Below are 17,225 nucleotides of genomic sequence, written 5' to 3'. Positions count from 1 at the left end.
CTTCCACTGAGATTATCCACATATGGGGGCATCCAAGAGATCAAATCAGTGAGAATTAGTTTTCTGGGTGTACGAAGCCAAATAACCAGCAAAAGAGCAATAGCTATAAAGGGGAGGCTGGCTCTTTGCACCCATAATATCTCTGACACAAATATTACTTAAACCTGCCATTACAACTTACGGAATTTAAAAAATCTTACCTAATGAAATATTGATAAACATGGAAAAAATTGAAATACAACCTCATTCATTAAATGTGTTTTCATGAAGACACAAAGGAGCTCTATAGTGCATAATTAGAAACAACTTGATTTTACAATATGAGAAAAATCAAATAAATTACAGTACACTTGTATGATTAAATATTACATAGGCATTAAATGTTATGTTTTTGAAATGCCATAATAATACAGGAAAATGCTTATAATATATTTAGAGTTAACTATGTAAGAACATTTCAAAGAAAAAAAGTAGAAAGAAACGTACAAAGTTAACAATCTTTATATCTATATAGTAGCATTTCAGGTGATTTTTACTTTTTTTGTATTTCTAAAGTTTTATACAAAGAGAATATATTACTCTTACAATCATAAAAAAAAAGTAAAAGTTTTAAAAGGTTATTTTTTAATATCAACATTTCATATTATACCAATAAACTTTAGCTGTTTTTTCTTCAATCTGTTATCATTAACTGCATGATGAAATTAGTTTTAATCCAAATATCTATTAATAAAATACATATTAATTCAAATAATTTGGAAAGATTAAACATAAAAATCTGATAGAATTCATTGCCTGAGTAGGTCTCATGGTATTTTATTTATTGTGTTTTTAAATATACAAAATTGAACCTCTGGCTTCTACTCAGAAAGCTACAAAGAGTGTTGCTCCAAACCTAACAAGAAAAAAGGCCAAATAATCATTAAAATCAACTTTTCTTGAATCCACTAGAGAGATGGGATTTCAGGGTAACCAAATAGCATGAATTCTAAAAAGGAACAGCTTTCCTTCCACCAAGAAAAGGTGGGACACAGCAATGGCCCATATAAGTAGAGCAGAGTAGGAAGATGGAGCCACCATGCCGAGCAGCAAGTCAAACTCAGATCACAGTTTTAGCAAATGGCCAAGGATAGACTATCATGAGAGTATGGTGCCCCTGGGAACTACAGACACAGAGGGATTCAGCATCCACTCACAGCCTCTATCCAATGACCTCCATGGCACCACGAGGAAGATCGGGGCAGGGATGGAGACCTAAGAAAGTCTCCCCATGGTGCAGGCTGGGGGATGCACAACCAGATAACGAGAACAACAGCAACCATCCCATAGGAGGAGGGGAGCAGCCACCACACCACCTGGACAGGCAGGAAACTACACCCTGAGCCTTCTCCTCTGAGACAAAAGCCGTAAGCCACAGGGAGGACAGCAAATCTTGTTGCCCCTGACGCACAGGTGGCGTAGGAGAAGGGAAAAGAATAAGACTCAGTGCTGCTGCGGCAAGAGCAGGAAACTATCCTCAGCACAGAACTTTAGCGGTCCCCTACTACCGAGGGAGGTACAGGATCACTGAGGTAGCCCCTCCACCCAAGACCCAGGCACACTGACCCTTCTGAAGACCAACGTCGAAAACAAAGATGATGGAGAAAGCCCAGTCCAGGAAGTGTCACTGGTGCTTATCGCTAGCGGAGGGACAGGAGCATGGAGAGAGATCCTCTCTGAGGCTCAGACGCATGAAAAAGGTCTAAAGCTGACAGTGAAAAAGGAACTTTGAGAAAAAAACCCTTTGGCAAACCAGTCTTCACCTCAAGCACAAGGTAATACCTTAAGGAACTTGAAAACTGGTGGTGTAGGAACATACCAGAGCAACAGCAAAATCCAAACCCTGCTCCCCTCGAGAGCAGACTGACAACCTCTCTAATAGCCTAGCGTTAGAGACTTGCCCATTTACAGGCATAAATACTACCTACCTCAGTCTATACTGTCCTATACACGATACCAAGCTTTCAACCAAAAATTACAAGATGTACAAAAATGCAGGAAAGCCCCAACTCCCCACCCCTGCTATCAAGAAATGAAGCCATCAACTGAACCAGACTTAAGACTTGAGTCAATACTGGAACTATAAAATTCACAATGATTAATATGTTAAAAACTAGTGGAAAAGGTACACAACTTGCATGAGCAGATGACACATTTCAGAAGAGAGAAACTAGAAGAAAGACTCAAATGGAAATGCTGGAAATAAGCATTAAAGGAGATGAAGAATGTGCTCAGAAGTTCATCAGGAAGACTCAACACAGAATCAGTTTCCTTGATGATAAGTCAGTAGAAATCGCCCAAATGAAACACAGAAGACAAAAGAGTGGATAGAAGTTTTACCCATGCAAGACATATTTTGGATGAATGTGTCATGAGCACTTAGAAAAGAGAGGGAAACAGCCAGGACCAGCAGTTTCCAGGTGAACAGGTCCTGGCAAGCTGAGTGCATCTCTTCTTTTTTAAAACAGGCGGTGGTGGACAAATGGAAAAAGAGTTTTTAGCTGAGCACTTAGGTGCAGGTACAATGCTCAGTGTTTTACATATTCTTCATTATTATTATCCTCATTTTATAGATTATTATCTCTATTTTATAGAAAAAAATAATAATCTACCCAAAGGATCACACAGGTTGTCTGACCCTAAAGCTCCACCCTTACCACCAGATGCAGCCTACCTTGTGAACTCAATGAAGAAACGAGGAGACTGGATGATCATAGAGTTAGATGCCTTCCCACTAATTGCACTAAAATGGTCCCAATGCCCTAAATGATCAGTGCTGACCTGCAGGCTGCACTGGCTTACACATTCCTTGCCTTTGTCGACATTTTGGTCAATGACACAGAAACTCTGCTTATTCAATTTACATTAAATAAAACTAAGATTAAGAGTTAATGTGATGAATGGGCAAAGCAAAGTTCAAAAGTATATTGAGGCTGGAACTCTGGCCTGAAATCAATGGGAAAAAATGCAAAGTTCTACACTTAGGTGTGAAACAATCACAGAGATGCAGAAAGGAAGAAACTGGCAAATGTGGATGAGTGGGGGAAAAAAAAAAAAAAAACCTGGGAGGTATAGTGAATTACCAGTTTGATTTGGGCCAGCACCCAGGGCTGCTGCTGAAATCAGAGGTAGGATTTGTGGAAGGGTGACACTGTATCCCAGGAGCCTACCATATTACTATTCTTTGTACTGGATAGACAGAAAAATTAGTAACCCATATGATGAGGAGTTGTAAACTATATCCCCAAGGACTATCTGTGGAAACCATCGAGTTTAGTTTGGACTGGGTGGCATGACACCTGCCTTTAAATACTCAAAGAGCATCCATGGGGAAGTGAGTGTGTGTTGTTCAAGAAAGCAGTGCACAGCGTTTGGTTAATTACAGAGGGGCCGAGGTGGGTCCCAACAAGGAAGGCTTTCCCACAATTCCAGCGTCTATTAATGGCTGTTGGGGGGAAATGGCACTCTCTCTGCCAGAGTATCAGCAATGTGGCTGGTGAATGTCAGGAACACCTTGAACAAGACTTTGCCATCTCTTCAAGGCTAGGATTCTATTTTATATTATGTAACTCAAAAAGCACTTCAGTGAATCTTCAGATAATTCTTCTGAGTGAAAAAAAGCCAGCTCCAAAAGGTTACATGCTATGTACACTACCATTTATATAACACTCTTGAAATCACAAAAGTGTAGAAATGAAGAACAGATTAATGGTTTCCAGGGATGTAGGTGGGGGTGGGAATAGGAGGGAAGTGATATTAGTGCTCCTGCTGGTAATGGATATATTCTGTCTTTTGACTGTACCAAAATCTCAATCTCCTGGTTTGTGATACTGTAGTACAGCATTACATGATGTTACCTTTGGAGAAAACTGGGTGAAGATTACACAGGATCTCTACGTATTATTTCTAACAATTATATGTGAATCTACAATTATCAATTATCTCAAAATAAAAAGTTTAACCAAAAAAAAAATTAAAAAGCTTTTCAGATCTCACCCACATGTAGGTCATCTCAGTGGACCACACTGGCAGTGACATGCCAATGACCATGACCAAAGGGCTCACGGAACGTCCTCTCCTCCACAACCAGCCAGCACTTCCCAGAGCACCTGGAACCCTGGACACACCTGCTTAGCTCTCCAGGGAGACACTGCCTTCATCTCATAACCAGAATGCCAAAGCTTTCCTGCTAATGAACCCCAATATCCAACTTTTCTACTCCTGCCAGAGGCAATGATGTATTTCTAGCTGCCCAGATTCAAAACTATGACCCTAGCTTTGATTCTTGATTTTGTTTTTCTACATGCAGGAACCCAATCCTAGGAAGCTATTCCTCAAAATGTCTCCAAATGTTCATCGTTCCGTTTCTGCTGTAATTCTTAGCCAGGCTTCACCACCTCAGAGATTTGATACTGTGCTATCCCCCCAGCTTCCCATCCCTGTCAGTTTCTCCCCAACCCACCCACCTCCATCCTACACACTGCACGATACTTCTCATCATTCTACCATCCTAACGAAACTTTGAGCAATGTTCCCAGTGTGGTGTGTGTGTGTGTGTGTGTGTGTGTGTGTGTGTTTGGGGGGGGGTAGGGAGAAGAGGGAGCATGGCTTTCTAAGCTGTGTGAGAGTGTGTGTGTGTGTGTGTGTGTGATAGGGGGCTGTGGCCAGCGCTCCCCTAGACTCAGGTTTAGCAACTAGGCTACATGGGAGTCGGGACACAGGGCCATCCCCACACAGTACAAAGAAAGTCTGGAGATCTGTGGCCAGCAACCTCGGGCGCAGCTGGAAGAATGAGCTTCAGTGGGGCAGATAGAAAAATGCAGAACTAGCAACACAGAATGGGCGGATTTCATGATGACATCAGGAGATCATGAAACCCACAAGGAGGTGGACAACCCCTGCGGCCTCCCCCATGGCCAGAAGGGGATCCATACGGACACAGAGAGGCAGACTCTCTGTGTGAGGATGACGAAAGGCTATGCTGTACAAGCTGAATCACCTTACCCCAATTAATGAGACTTCCAGAAACACTAAAAGAAAAAAAATCCATACTGTGTGCAAAGCCATGGGGTGAGCATCTGCTTCTTACCTCTGACTGGGAAGTTTAAAGATGGATCTTTGTAAAAAGAATGAAACATGTTATTGAAAACACTTTTTCTTTCTTTTAAAAAGTAATTATTTAGCTGCAAATGTAACATTTTCTCCTCTGTCTATAAGACACAAATATCTGAAAATATTTCATAATGGCCCTCTGGCAGACTCACATCTTGTTGCCTTTCATGGAAGGAAAATGAAGAATTATGAAAATAGAATGACAAGGTTTCTCTAACCCAGGATTCCATTATCAACTCTGTGCCTGTTTAAGGTGAAAACAACAGGACCTCAAGGTTCATGTTGCTTAGGTTCCGAGAAATCTTCATCAAAAGAAAACCCTAGGACCCCTGGCTTTCCTGATTTCTTAATTTAATTTGAACCAGGAAAACCACTGTGGCTGTACTGACCAATCTGAATGTTGAAGGAGGGGCCCAAGGCTTCCTTCTCAAAACCTAAGGGTTTCAATGTTGGTGCATCCATTCGTCTTTGCAGATTCCTCACTGTCCAGTCATGGCGGTGAGGGGGAGTGTTGAGACCACCATACTGGTTTTATAAAGACAAGTGATCTCATTAGAACTGCACTGAAGATAAACTCGGTGGCTGCTACCACTGCTGACTTTCAGCCACTAGCCTGGAACCGAGCACCCCCTGCAGGGTCAGGCGAGACCTTCCTCTGACATCACAGAGTGGACACGGGCTGTGAGCATGACCCATGGTCCCCTTTCTAACAACGCCATAAGCTCCAACAAGGCTTAGGCTGACCCTTGACTCTATTTTCTTTTCCTCAGGGTGACTGGCCTGGTATTGAACACAAGAGCTGGAGACTATTGTGTACCTTCCTTCTGGAAAATGAAAGATGGAGAAAGAAACCAGCACTGATCTGATGCTGATGCCCCAAGTGGCTGGGGAAGAGGCTGGTGCCCCAGGTGGCTGGAGAGGAGGCTGGGGAGACAGAGGCCCCGAGGAGAGATGCGCAAGGTCCCGAACGCTGTGTGTGCTACACAGGGAAGGAAGTGGGGGAAGCATAATTCCTACAAACTCATTCTTGAGGACTTTTAATTTTGTGATTTCTCCATGGTATTTAGAAGTCAATAAGGTTGTCCGTGTGCATTCCTTTTCCTTGCAGAATGATTCCAAAGAAACTGACAGGATGCTGCTGCAACACTGAAGGCTCTGAGCCTTCCTCCCATCTACTGAATGGACAGAGGCACTTCTGTTAGGCCCACTTCCTTTTTCTCATCCCCTCTTTTTCTTCCTAGCCCATGGTCTCTCCTCTCACCCTTTCCCCTCTCTCTCTTCTCTTCTTCCTGCCTTTGCCATCCTCTCTCCCCTCCCACTCCCACCACCGGGACCTTGCCCTCCCTCTATTCCCTTCCTGGTGATGAGCTAAAAGGCTGTCACTTTTCCTATCACAAGCATAGCTGCTAGGTTTTATTCCCTTTTGGAAATAGGGCTGCTTGTTGGCGTTTTATCATGACCATAATAAAGTCAGTTTTTATTGCAAATTCTCCCATCTCCCTAGCTTTTGGGGTCCTTGAGACCATGCAGAGAGCACAGGGGAGGGAGCAACTTCCAAATGAACATGAAGGTTAGGGAAGGCTCCCAGCAGAAGGAAAGAAAAATCAGAAAACGCTGAAACAGGATATGAGATATACATCTTCCCTCAGCCTGGCTAAATCAGCCTATTAGGCCCAGGATTCCACTCAGCTTGTAAGGTCACCTACAGCAGTTTGTAAATAGAGCCATATTCATTTTCCATAGAAAACAGAGCCAAATTTTTAAAAAGAAGAACAGATTTTCAGTCTTCTAAGAGAAACCATGGCTGTTTCTATTATAAAATGGGACTGGGGGGATTCTATCATCAATAATATTGGGAAAAGGAAAATTGAGAGGAAGATGTAAGGGCAACCAAGGACCTGGGACCCAGTGGGTATTGCATACCAAAGCCATCCAGAGGACAAAGGCCCTCCCACCGACACAAGGGCACCATCACCAAGTCTGGAAGGAAGATACAGCCTCAACTAGATCTATTCTTGTCATAAAGTCAAATCAAGGCTGAGTGCTCCTGAAATACGGCAGGGTCCTCAGGAAGCAGGTACTTTGAGAAGTGAGGCCAAGGGATGTGACTCATTGCTTAAGAGCATGGCACTGGTGCCTGCCAGCCTTGGCAGGCTCGCCCAACTGGGGGTGGCAGTGAACATAGGGATGGGAAGCCTGGGATGACCACAGGTTCTGCAGGGACCCCTGGGAAGCTATGTTGATTCTGTGACTGAAGTCAGGCTGAAATTCCCCACCCAGGCCCTCGATGCCCTCCCTGCCTGACCCTGTTGCCTCCACTAGTCACCGTGGTTTCTGCCATGGTGCGTCACCCCAAGCTGACCATACTTCAGCCTGGGTTCAGTAGCATCTGCTCAGGACAGGATCCCTTCTTACTTCCTCCAAGTCCACGTCGCCTCGCCCCCAGCCAGGTACCTCCCAGTCCCACCTGAATCCAGAGAAGACCACACCAGAGCCTCACTCAGCTTCCAGCGCCCCTTGGGTATCAGGGTGGATCTTCTTAAGGCAGCACCCCCAGAGTGTGGGCACTCACAGCCGAGGCACGGCCAGCCAGACGTAGGCCAAGACCCGTGGGGGAAATTAGATAGATTCTCATAACCAAGCACTATTTCCTCAACTACAAAATGGGGATAGCATTGTTTACCTTAGAGTGGTCTTATGTAGATTAAAGGTGATAATGCTTGAAAAACACCTACTATGGTGCCTGGTGCCTAGGTAAATTGTTAATAAATGTTGGTCACTTTTATAATTGATGGCAGAGTTGAAAGGCAATCTCAAATTCATTCATCTATATATAGGAATATGCATATACATACGTATAACATGTAAGTATGTACTTAAGTAACTGAAAGTATTAAACATGAAATACAGCAGGTAATATTAATACTCTAACCATGGCATAATGTTTTAATTAAGCATTAAAAACCAGAGGTGCCAAAAGCATTTGATTAATGCTTAAAAGGAAAAAATAAAAATACATTAAAAATTCATAAGCTCTTTGCAATTTGAGTGAGTTTTGTTTTTTGTTTTTTGTATTTTTTGTGGTATGCGAGCATTTCACTGTTGTGGCCTCTCCCATTGCGGAGCACAGGCTCTGGACGTGCAGGCCCAGCGGCCATAGCTCACGGGCCTAGCCGCTCTGCGGCATGTGGGATCTTCCCGGACCAGGGCATGAACCCGTGTCCCCTGCATCGGCAGGTGGACTCTCAACCACTGTGCCACCAGGGAAGCCCCTGGGTTTTGTTTGTTTTTAATCTATAAAATAGTAGTCCTTATTTGTACTGCGACAGGGCAGGAACAAAGCTGAATAGGACTTCTTTCTGCAAAACCATCTCAGAGAGGGTAACAGGGTAAAATTATAGGAGTATGATATGCAAACTGAATAAAATGTTCCATCATAACCTCCTCTTACCTTTGACCCAATGAGCGTGTACAGCCACTGAATGGTTTCATTGTGGTTTATTACTCCATTCATCCCATCCACATACAACATAATCTGGCCCAAAGCTACAGAAGAGAAGAGAAAAAGAAGCAAGGAGACGTTATGGTTTATATGTAAATATAACCTCCAATGACCATAATGTCAAGTGAGATTTTCACACTTTAAGTACACTGTATGTTAAGAACCAAATCTGCAGAGAATCCCTGAGCTCTGAAATTAGCGCAATCTCACTGCAGAAAGTGTTGATCACTCCAGAAGAAATAAGGGTTATCCTGGTGTCTGGAAGATGCAATTAAGGCACCAAATCCAGTGATTGTTGTTCCTCTGTGCCTTGATGTATAAATGCATGTTTTTACATTTCTATATCTGTATGTAGTCCCAGACGAGGAAGAGATATCTATGATATGGTGTCTGGGTCGTGGCCTCCCGCTGGGGCCAAGAGGGTGCATGAAGTTTCTAAGAACAACTTGTCTGGTGCCCCAGCCTATGGTCAGGCAGGTCCCAGACACTATGGAACCATTTTGAGCCAATACAATTTGAACCCTTAAGATAAGGGATAAATATGTATTTAAATATTCTTTGTAATCCTTTTAAAGACTTTCAGGTTTTAAAATGTCAGAAATCATGAAAACAGAGGGTGGGGGTGGGGAGGGGGGTGGGGAGGTCAGTGTTTAATGGGGACAGAGTTTCAGCTTAGGAAGGTGAAAAATTCTGGAGATGGATGATGGTGAGAGTTGAACAACAATGTGAATGTACTTAGTGCCACTGAGTACATTAAATATGGTTAAAATAGTATGTTTTATATTATGTGACTTTTACTGCAATAAAAATTTTTTTAAAGAAATCATAAAAAATACTGTTGATACCAAGTCCTAAATTCTTAGTTAAGAAAAATATAGTCACCACAGATTGTCATTATTCACCAAAAAAAACCCAAGACAAACCAAACAAAAAAACAAGCCACGTTATTACTTTTTTAAAAAACAAATATTAACTATTTTTTCAGTTCCGTTGGTATCAAAATAATTTGCATTCTAGAATACGAATAAACAGAAGTTACATACTCTAAGTAAATAGGCTTCCTTGAATCAGGTCTGACTTCCTAAATCTTACTGCAGCCATAATTAATTGGCATGGCATTGGCATTTTTAGGTGACACTTTTTTTTTCTGGTAATATTAGGATATCTTATTTTAGAAAGCTGACAACAAGAGGTGTAAAGTGAAAATAATTCATAATCTCATAGTTTAAAGAATTATACTTAATATGTTGATATGTTTTCTTACATTCTTTCTTTTATGCTTTACACACACACATACACACAACTTTATATGTAGGTCGTGGGAACAGTCCAGATAAAATGGTGATGATTGAAAAGAGCAAAGAACAAAATAGTGATTGTACACAAATTCCAAGCATACAAATATATGTGTTATGTTAGAAAACTCACTATTATACTATCCAACAAAAGATCAAATGACAAAACCACATCATCATTCTGAGAAAAAGTATGCTCCTAAATATGTAAAAACTCAAAAATTTTTCTGATTTATTTATTTTTTAACATCTTTATTGGAGTATAACTGCTTTTCAATGGTGTGTTAGTTTCTGCTGTATAACGAAGTGAATCAGCTATACATAAACATATATCCCCATATCTCCTCTCTCTTGTGTCTCCCTCCCATCCTCCCTATCCCACCCCTCTAGGTGGACACAAAGCACAGAGCTGAACCCCCTGTGCTATGTGGCTGCTTCCCACTAGCTATCTATTTTACGTTTGGTAGTGTATATATGTCCATGCCACTCTCTCACTTTGTCCCAGCTTACCCTTCCCCCTTCCCGTGTCTTCAAGTCCATTCTCTACGTCTGTGTCTTTATTCCTGTCCTGCCCTTAGGTTCTTCAGAACCATTTTTTTTTTAGATTCCATATATTTGTGTTAGCATACGGTATTTGTTTTTCTCTTTCTGACTTACTTCACTCTGTATGACAGACTCTAGGTCCATCCACCTCACTACAAATAGCTCGATTTCATTTCTTTTTATGGCTGAGTAATATTCCATTGTATATATGTGCCACATCTTCTTTATCCATTCATCTGTCGATGGATATTTAGGTTGGTTCCATGTCCTGGCTATTGTAAATAGTGCTGCATTGAACATTAGGGGACATGTATCTTTTTGAATTACGGTTTTCTCAGGGTATATGCCCAGCAGTGGGATTGCTGGGTCGTATTGTAGTTCTATTTTTAGTTTTTAAGGAACCTCCATACTGTTCTCCACAGTGGCTGTATCAATTTACATTCCCACCAACAGTGGAAGATTGTTCCCTTTTCTCTACACCCTCTCCGGCATTTATTGTTTGTTGATTTTTTGATGATGGCCATTCTGACTGGTGTGATGTGATACCTCATTATAGCTTTGATTTGCATTTCTCTAATGATTAGTGATGTTGAGCATCCTTTCATGTGTTTGTTGGCCATCTGCATTATCTTCTTTGGAGGTCTGTTTAGATCTTCTGCCCATTTTTGGATTGGGTTGCTTTTTTGATATTGAGCTGTATGAGCTGCCTGTATATTTTGGAGACTAATCCTTTGTCCATTGATTCATTTGCAAATATTTTCTCCCATTCTGAGGGTTGTCTTTTTGTCTTGTTTATGGTTTCCTTTGCAGTGCAAAGCTTTTAAGTTTCATTAGGTCCCATTTGTTTATTTTTGGTTTTATTTCCATTTCTCTAGGAGGTGGGTCAAAAAGGATCTTGCTGTAATTTATGTCACAGAGTGTTCTGCCTATGTTTTCCCCTAAGAGTTTGATAGTGTCTGGCCTTACATTTAGGTCTTTAATCCATTTTGAGTTTATTTTGGGGTATGGTGTTAGGGTGCGTTCTAATTTCATTCTTTTACATGTAGCTGTCCAGTTTTCCCAGCACCACTTACTGAAGAGGCTGTCTTTTCTCCACTGTATATTCTTGCCTCCTTTATCAAAGATAAGGTAACCATATGTGCGTGGGTTTACCTCTGGTCTTTCTATCCTGTTCCATTGATCTATATCTCTGTTTTTGTGCCAGTACCATACTGTCTTGATTACTGTAGCTCTGTAGTATAGTCTGAAGTCAAGGAGCCTGATACCTCCAGCTCCGTTTTTCTTTCTTAAGATTGCTTTGGCTATTCGGGGTCTTTTGCGTTTCCATACTATTTGTGAAATTTTTTGTTCTAGTTCTGTGAAAAATGCCATTGGTAGCTTGATAGGGATTGCATTGAATCTGTAGATTGCTTTGGGTAGTATAGACATTTTCACAACGTTGATTCTTCCAATCCAAGAACATGGTATATCTCTCCATCTGTTTGTATCATCTTTAATTTCTTTCATCAGTGTCTTATAGTTTTCTGCATACAGGTTTTTTTGTCTCCTTAGGTAGGTTTATTCCTAGGTATTTTATTCTTTTTGTTGCAATGGTAAATGGGAGTGTTTCCTTAATTTCTCTTTCAGAGTTTTCATCATTACTGTATAGGAATGCAAGAGATTTCTGTGCATTAATTTTATTTCTTGCTACTTTACCAGATTCATTGATTAGCTCTAGTAGTTTTTTGGTAGCATCTTTGGGATTCTCTATGTATAGTATCATGTCATCTAAAAACAGTGACAGTTTTACTTCCTCTTTTCTGATTTGGATTCCTTTTATTTCTTTTTCTTCTCTGATTACTGTGGCTACAACTTCCAAAACTATGTTGAATAATAGTGGTGAGAGTTGGCAACCTTGTCTTTTTCCTGACCTTAGTGGAAATGGTTTCAGTTTTTCACCACTGAGAATGATGTTGCCTGTAGGTTTGTCATATATTTTATTATGTTGGGGTAAGTTCCCTCTATGCCTACTTTCTGGAGAGTTTTTATCATAAATGGGTGTTGAATTTTGTCGAAAGCTTTTTCTGCATCTATTGAGATGATCATATGGTTTTTCTCCTTCAATTTGTTAATATGGTTTATCACATTGTTTGATTTGTATATATTGAAGAATCCTTGCATTCCTGGGATAAAGCCCATTTGATCATGGTGCATGATCCTTTTTTTTTTTAACAACTTTATTGACATATATTTTACATATCATAAAATTCACGCATTTTACATGCACAATTCAATGCTTTTCAGTAACTTTACTGAATGGCACCATAAATCAGTTTTATAATATTTTCATTGTCCCAGTAAGATCCCTCATGCCCACTGACAATTAATCCCCATTACCACCCCCAAGTGCAGACAACCACTAATCTACTTTCTGTCTCTATAAATTTTGATCATGGTGCATGATCCTTTTAATGTGCTGTTGGATTCTATTTGCTAGTATTTTGTTGACGATTTTTGCATCTATGTTCATCAGTGATATTGGTCTGTAGTTTTCTTTTTTGTGACATCTTTGTCTGGTTTTGGTATTAGGGTGATGGTGGCCTTGTAGAATGAATTTGGGAGTGTTCCTCCCTCTGCTGTATTTTAGAAGTAAAAACTCAAAATTTTAAACAATTAATTGAACATATCCTTGACACAATAAACTGTACATTTTTGAAAATAACAGTTTCATATTCTATTTAGTGGTGAAACACTGGAATACTCCTATTAAAATCGGAAATACTTTTAAAATGATACCCATTAATCCCATGATTATTTAATACCATGCTACAGAGTTTCAAGCAAATTTAACAAGACATAAAAAATAATTAAAGGTAGGATGTTTAGAAATGAATACATAATACTGTCATTATTTGCAAGAAATATATAGACCCAATAAAAAACTCATCTACAGAATTTATAATTAATAGATCACAATTATAACCACTTTCTCATCTTAATGAGAAATAAGTATGTAACATACAAAGAAAATCAAAGTTTGATATAAAAATATAATACTAGATAAATGATATGACAGCAAATATGATAAAGGCTTAAATGATTTATTATATAAACAATTCATAGAAGTTGATAAGAAAATACTAAATGCCAATAGAAAAAAACTAAAAGCATTTCATAAGAGAGATGACAAGCTGGTTTACAATAACAAACTTGTTCATCCTTACTATAATAAAAATGCAAATTAAAACAATGAGGTAGAATTTTCACTTAAATAATGAAAGATATTTTTTAAAGAAATGATTAGGTTATCAATTGCTGGAGAGGTTAAACAAGTAACTTCATACATTCCTGGTGGTGGGGCAAGTTGGTACAAGTCCTATAATAAGGCTATTTAGTGCTATAATTGTTTTTAAAATAGTTACCATTTAGTGTCTACCATGTCCCAAAGTCCAAGGGTGGGACTTTATATGTGTTATTAATACAACAGTCCTGCTGTGAGGCAGGTATTATAACTCCCGTCTGACAGAGGGAAAAACGGAAAGTCTGAAAAGTAAAGGTATGTGCCCCCAAATCCCATCACTACCAAGTGGTGGAGTCCACCTCCAGCCAGGGCAGGCGGGCTCCTCCATGTCTATACTCAGAGCCTGGAAGTCCTCTCTAAGCTCTTCCCAAGCCAATGTGATTTCGGGAATCTATCCTAAGGAAATAACCCTAAGTTAAAGTGGGGGAAAAAAAGGATAAAGCAAAGATACTCACTGGAGTGTCATCTATAACATCAAAATATCAACTGAAATCTAAATATGTATCAGATCTAGAACTCAGCAATTTATCAAAGCTATGTCCTAACCTGTGAACTGTTTCTGATAAAATAATTAAAAACTAGAACCTTATAATGATTAGGTAATTCAGTAAAACACTAAAATCTCAAGCATAGAAGGAAAGGGAAACCCATGATATATTAAGCACTATGATTGGTTATATGTTCTTTGGATGTATTTTTTTCTACTTTTCCCTGATTTTCATTATAAGCATCTATTAATTTTATAATTGGAAAGTAAAGAAATATACAAAAAGGAACCAAATAAGACTGTGTAATGTAAAGTGTTAGGTACTTCTCTTGGTTTTTAGAATTTTTTTACTAGCCCATCCCTCTTGGCATACCCCTCCCTCCTTCAGAAAGATATAACACCCACTTCATGAAAGAGTTCTGGGAATTCAGCACATTCTGCCCATTTTTCCCTTTCCCTTTTTCTTTCCTCCTCTCCCTTCCAAAACAAACTGGCAAATCTCCAGGGAAGAGGATTTTGTACCACAGTCCCTTTCCATTCAAGTTCCACTGCTGAGGAAGCAAATCCAAGGCATATTTAGCATCTTCTAAATCAGCTAAATGGCACAGGGAAGTCAATGTAGACTGTTCAGCTTCTGGAAGGTACATTTCTTGGGGAGACCCTCCCCCCAAGGCTGAAAAGCCAGGAATGAAAGTTTCCTCCCTAACTGCTCAGGGCCTGTGGTACTGCAGAAAGCCCAGCAAGCCAGGGCACCACTACAAAAAGGGAGTCAAAGTAAGAATTTCTATAAGTTTTCACTCTATGATGTTTCCCTTCAAGGTTCTATTAACTGCCCACTTTGAAGGAAGAAAGTCACCAGAAAGTCCACGTCTAATGGAATTCAACTTTCTGATCATACTGATTTGTCATAATATTGTGACAATCAAAAGCTTTCAGGCTAGATCTTTTGCACCCTAGCCCTAAAGCTAAAGCACTCCATCCTGCAAAACACACTGCAGACACAAGATGGCACTAAATAGATTTAAGTGGGTTAATGTCTCACTAAGCTTCCACAGCAAAATACCACCAATGTAAATGAGGGCCTGTGAATAAAACTCGCCCAGGAAAAAAAAAAAAGAAAAGAAAAGTAGATGGCCTGGGTCACAGGAACCACGAAAATGAGCGATTTCCATTTCTAAGAAGGATGAGGAGGATCAGAATGTCAGAACACCGTGGTGGGTAACAATAGCACAGGTCTAAAAAGAGACCAGGGCCTTTGTTGTTATGCTGCTCATGGAATTTACTCGAGGCATTTTTATTAATTTTCTGTGCTTCAGTTCCCTCATCTCAAAAATAAGATAGTAAGACGGTAGTACCTACTTTTCAGGGGTGTTGTAGGGATTGAGTTAGAGCAATGCCTGACTCAGAGCAGGTGCTCAATAAACATTAGTCATATCAAGTATGTCACTGAAGTCACATCAATTATCTACTGGACAGAAGCACTCAATGAAAGACTCTCCAAGACACACAGTGGGGGAGAGCCCTCTGCCCAAATCAGTCACAATTATTTTTTCTAAAAATTTTTTGTTTTACTTTTTATATTTAGATATATGCTCCATTTTGAGATTTTTTTGTATAAATTGTGAGGTTTAGATTGATATTCTTTTTCACATAGATGTCCAATGGATCTAATACCATTGTTTGAAGAGACTATCCTATCTTTATTTGCTTTTGCAAATTTGCCAAAAATCAATTGGCTATGTTTGCATGGGTCTATTTCTGGATTCTCTATTCTGTTCCACTGATCTATCCGTCTATCCTTTTGCCAACACCACAGTATCTTGATTACTGTAGCTTCATAAGAAGTCTTAAAATCAGGTAGTATGACTCCTACAATTTCATTCTTCCTTTTAAAAATTGTTTTGGTTATTCTTGTCCTTTGGCCTTTTCATGTAAATTTTAGAAGCAGTTTTTCTAAATCTGAAAAGAATCTTTCAGGAAGTATTATGGGAAATGCATTAAATCTACAGATAAATTTTGGAAGAATGACACCTTTACTACATTCAGTCTTATAACCCATGATCCTATTATGTCATCATTTAGATCCCTATTTTCATGAGTGTTTTGTAGTTTTTAACTGAAGATTCTGTATATGGCTTTTTGCTAAATTTATAAGTATTTCATATATTTTGGAGCTACTGGAAATATTTTTAAAACTTCTCCATTCCCAACTATTTATTATTAGTATATAGAAATAAAAATTTTGTTTGTTTGTTTTGACTTTGTATTCTGTAACTTTGTTAAACTTATTAATTCTAGGGGTTTGGGGGGGTTATGTTTTTGTAGATTCTCTGAGGTTTTCTACATAGCCAGTAATGTTGTCTGTGACCTAGAACAATTTTATTTCTTCCTTCCCAACCTATATTCCCCACCCCACCCCCACCCTTTATTCCTCTTTGCCTTATTGCACTGGTTAAGTATTTCAATAGGGGTGGTAGGAGTGGACAACTTTGCCTTTTCTCAGTATTAGGGGGAAAGCATGTAAGTCTTTCACCATTAATTATGATGTTAGCTATAGGTTTTTGCACATTGCCCTTTATCAAAGTGAGGACAATCCCTCCCAATGTCTAGTTTGTTAAGAAGTTTTTGTTTAATCATAAATGAATGCTGAATTTTGTCAAATGTTTTTTCTATATCAATTGATATTATCAAGTGGGTTTTCTTCAGACTGATAATGTGGTGAGTTACACAAAGTGAATTTCAAATACTGAACCAGCCTTGCATTCCCTCTTGGCCATGGTGCATTATTCCTTTTATAGATTGCTGAATTTGATTTGTTGATATTTTGTTGAGGATTTTAGCATCTTTGTTCATGAGACCTATTGGTCTGTAGTATCCTGTCTCCATCTTGTTTCATATCATGGTAATGCTGGCCCTATAAAATGAGTTGGGAAGCATTCCCTCCTCTGATGTTTTCTGGAAAAGATT

At 39.5% G+C, this 17,225-nt stretch overlaps 1 protein-coding gene across 8 annotated transcripts in view; it reads right to left on the bottom strand.

Moving 5' to 3' along the window:
- FHOD3 (formin homology 2 domain containing 3) overlaps nucleotides 1–17,225 on the bottom strand; it is a 503,602-nt gene that overhangs the window by 216,508 nt on the left and 269,869 nt on the right. For all 8 annotated transcript variants that reach the window (XM_060118615.1, XM_060118618.1, XM_060118622.1 and 5 more), the window contains exon 6: nucleotides 8,603–8,697. In XM_060118615.1, the coding sequence (XP_059974598.1) occupies nucleotides 8,603–8,697 (95 nt within the window). The remainder of the gene's footprint in view (nucleotides 1–8,602; nucleotides 8,698–17,225) is intronic.

The sequence above is a fragment of the Mesoplodon densirostris genome, chromosome 15 (genome assembly GCF_025265405.1).
Source record: "Mesoplodon densirostris isolate mMesDen1 chromosome 15, mMesDen1 primary haplotype, whole genome shotgun sequence".
NCBI lineage: Eukaryota > Metazoa > Chordata > Mammalia > Artiodactyla > Ziphiidae > Mesoplodon > Mesoplodon densirostris.
This window is presented reverse-complemented; position numbering and strand designations above follow the sequence as displayed.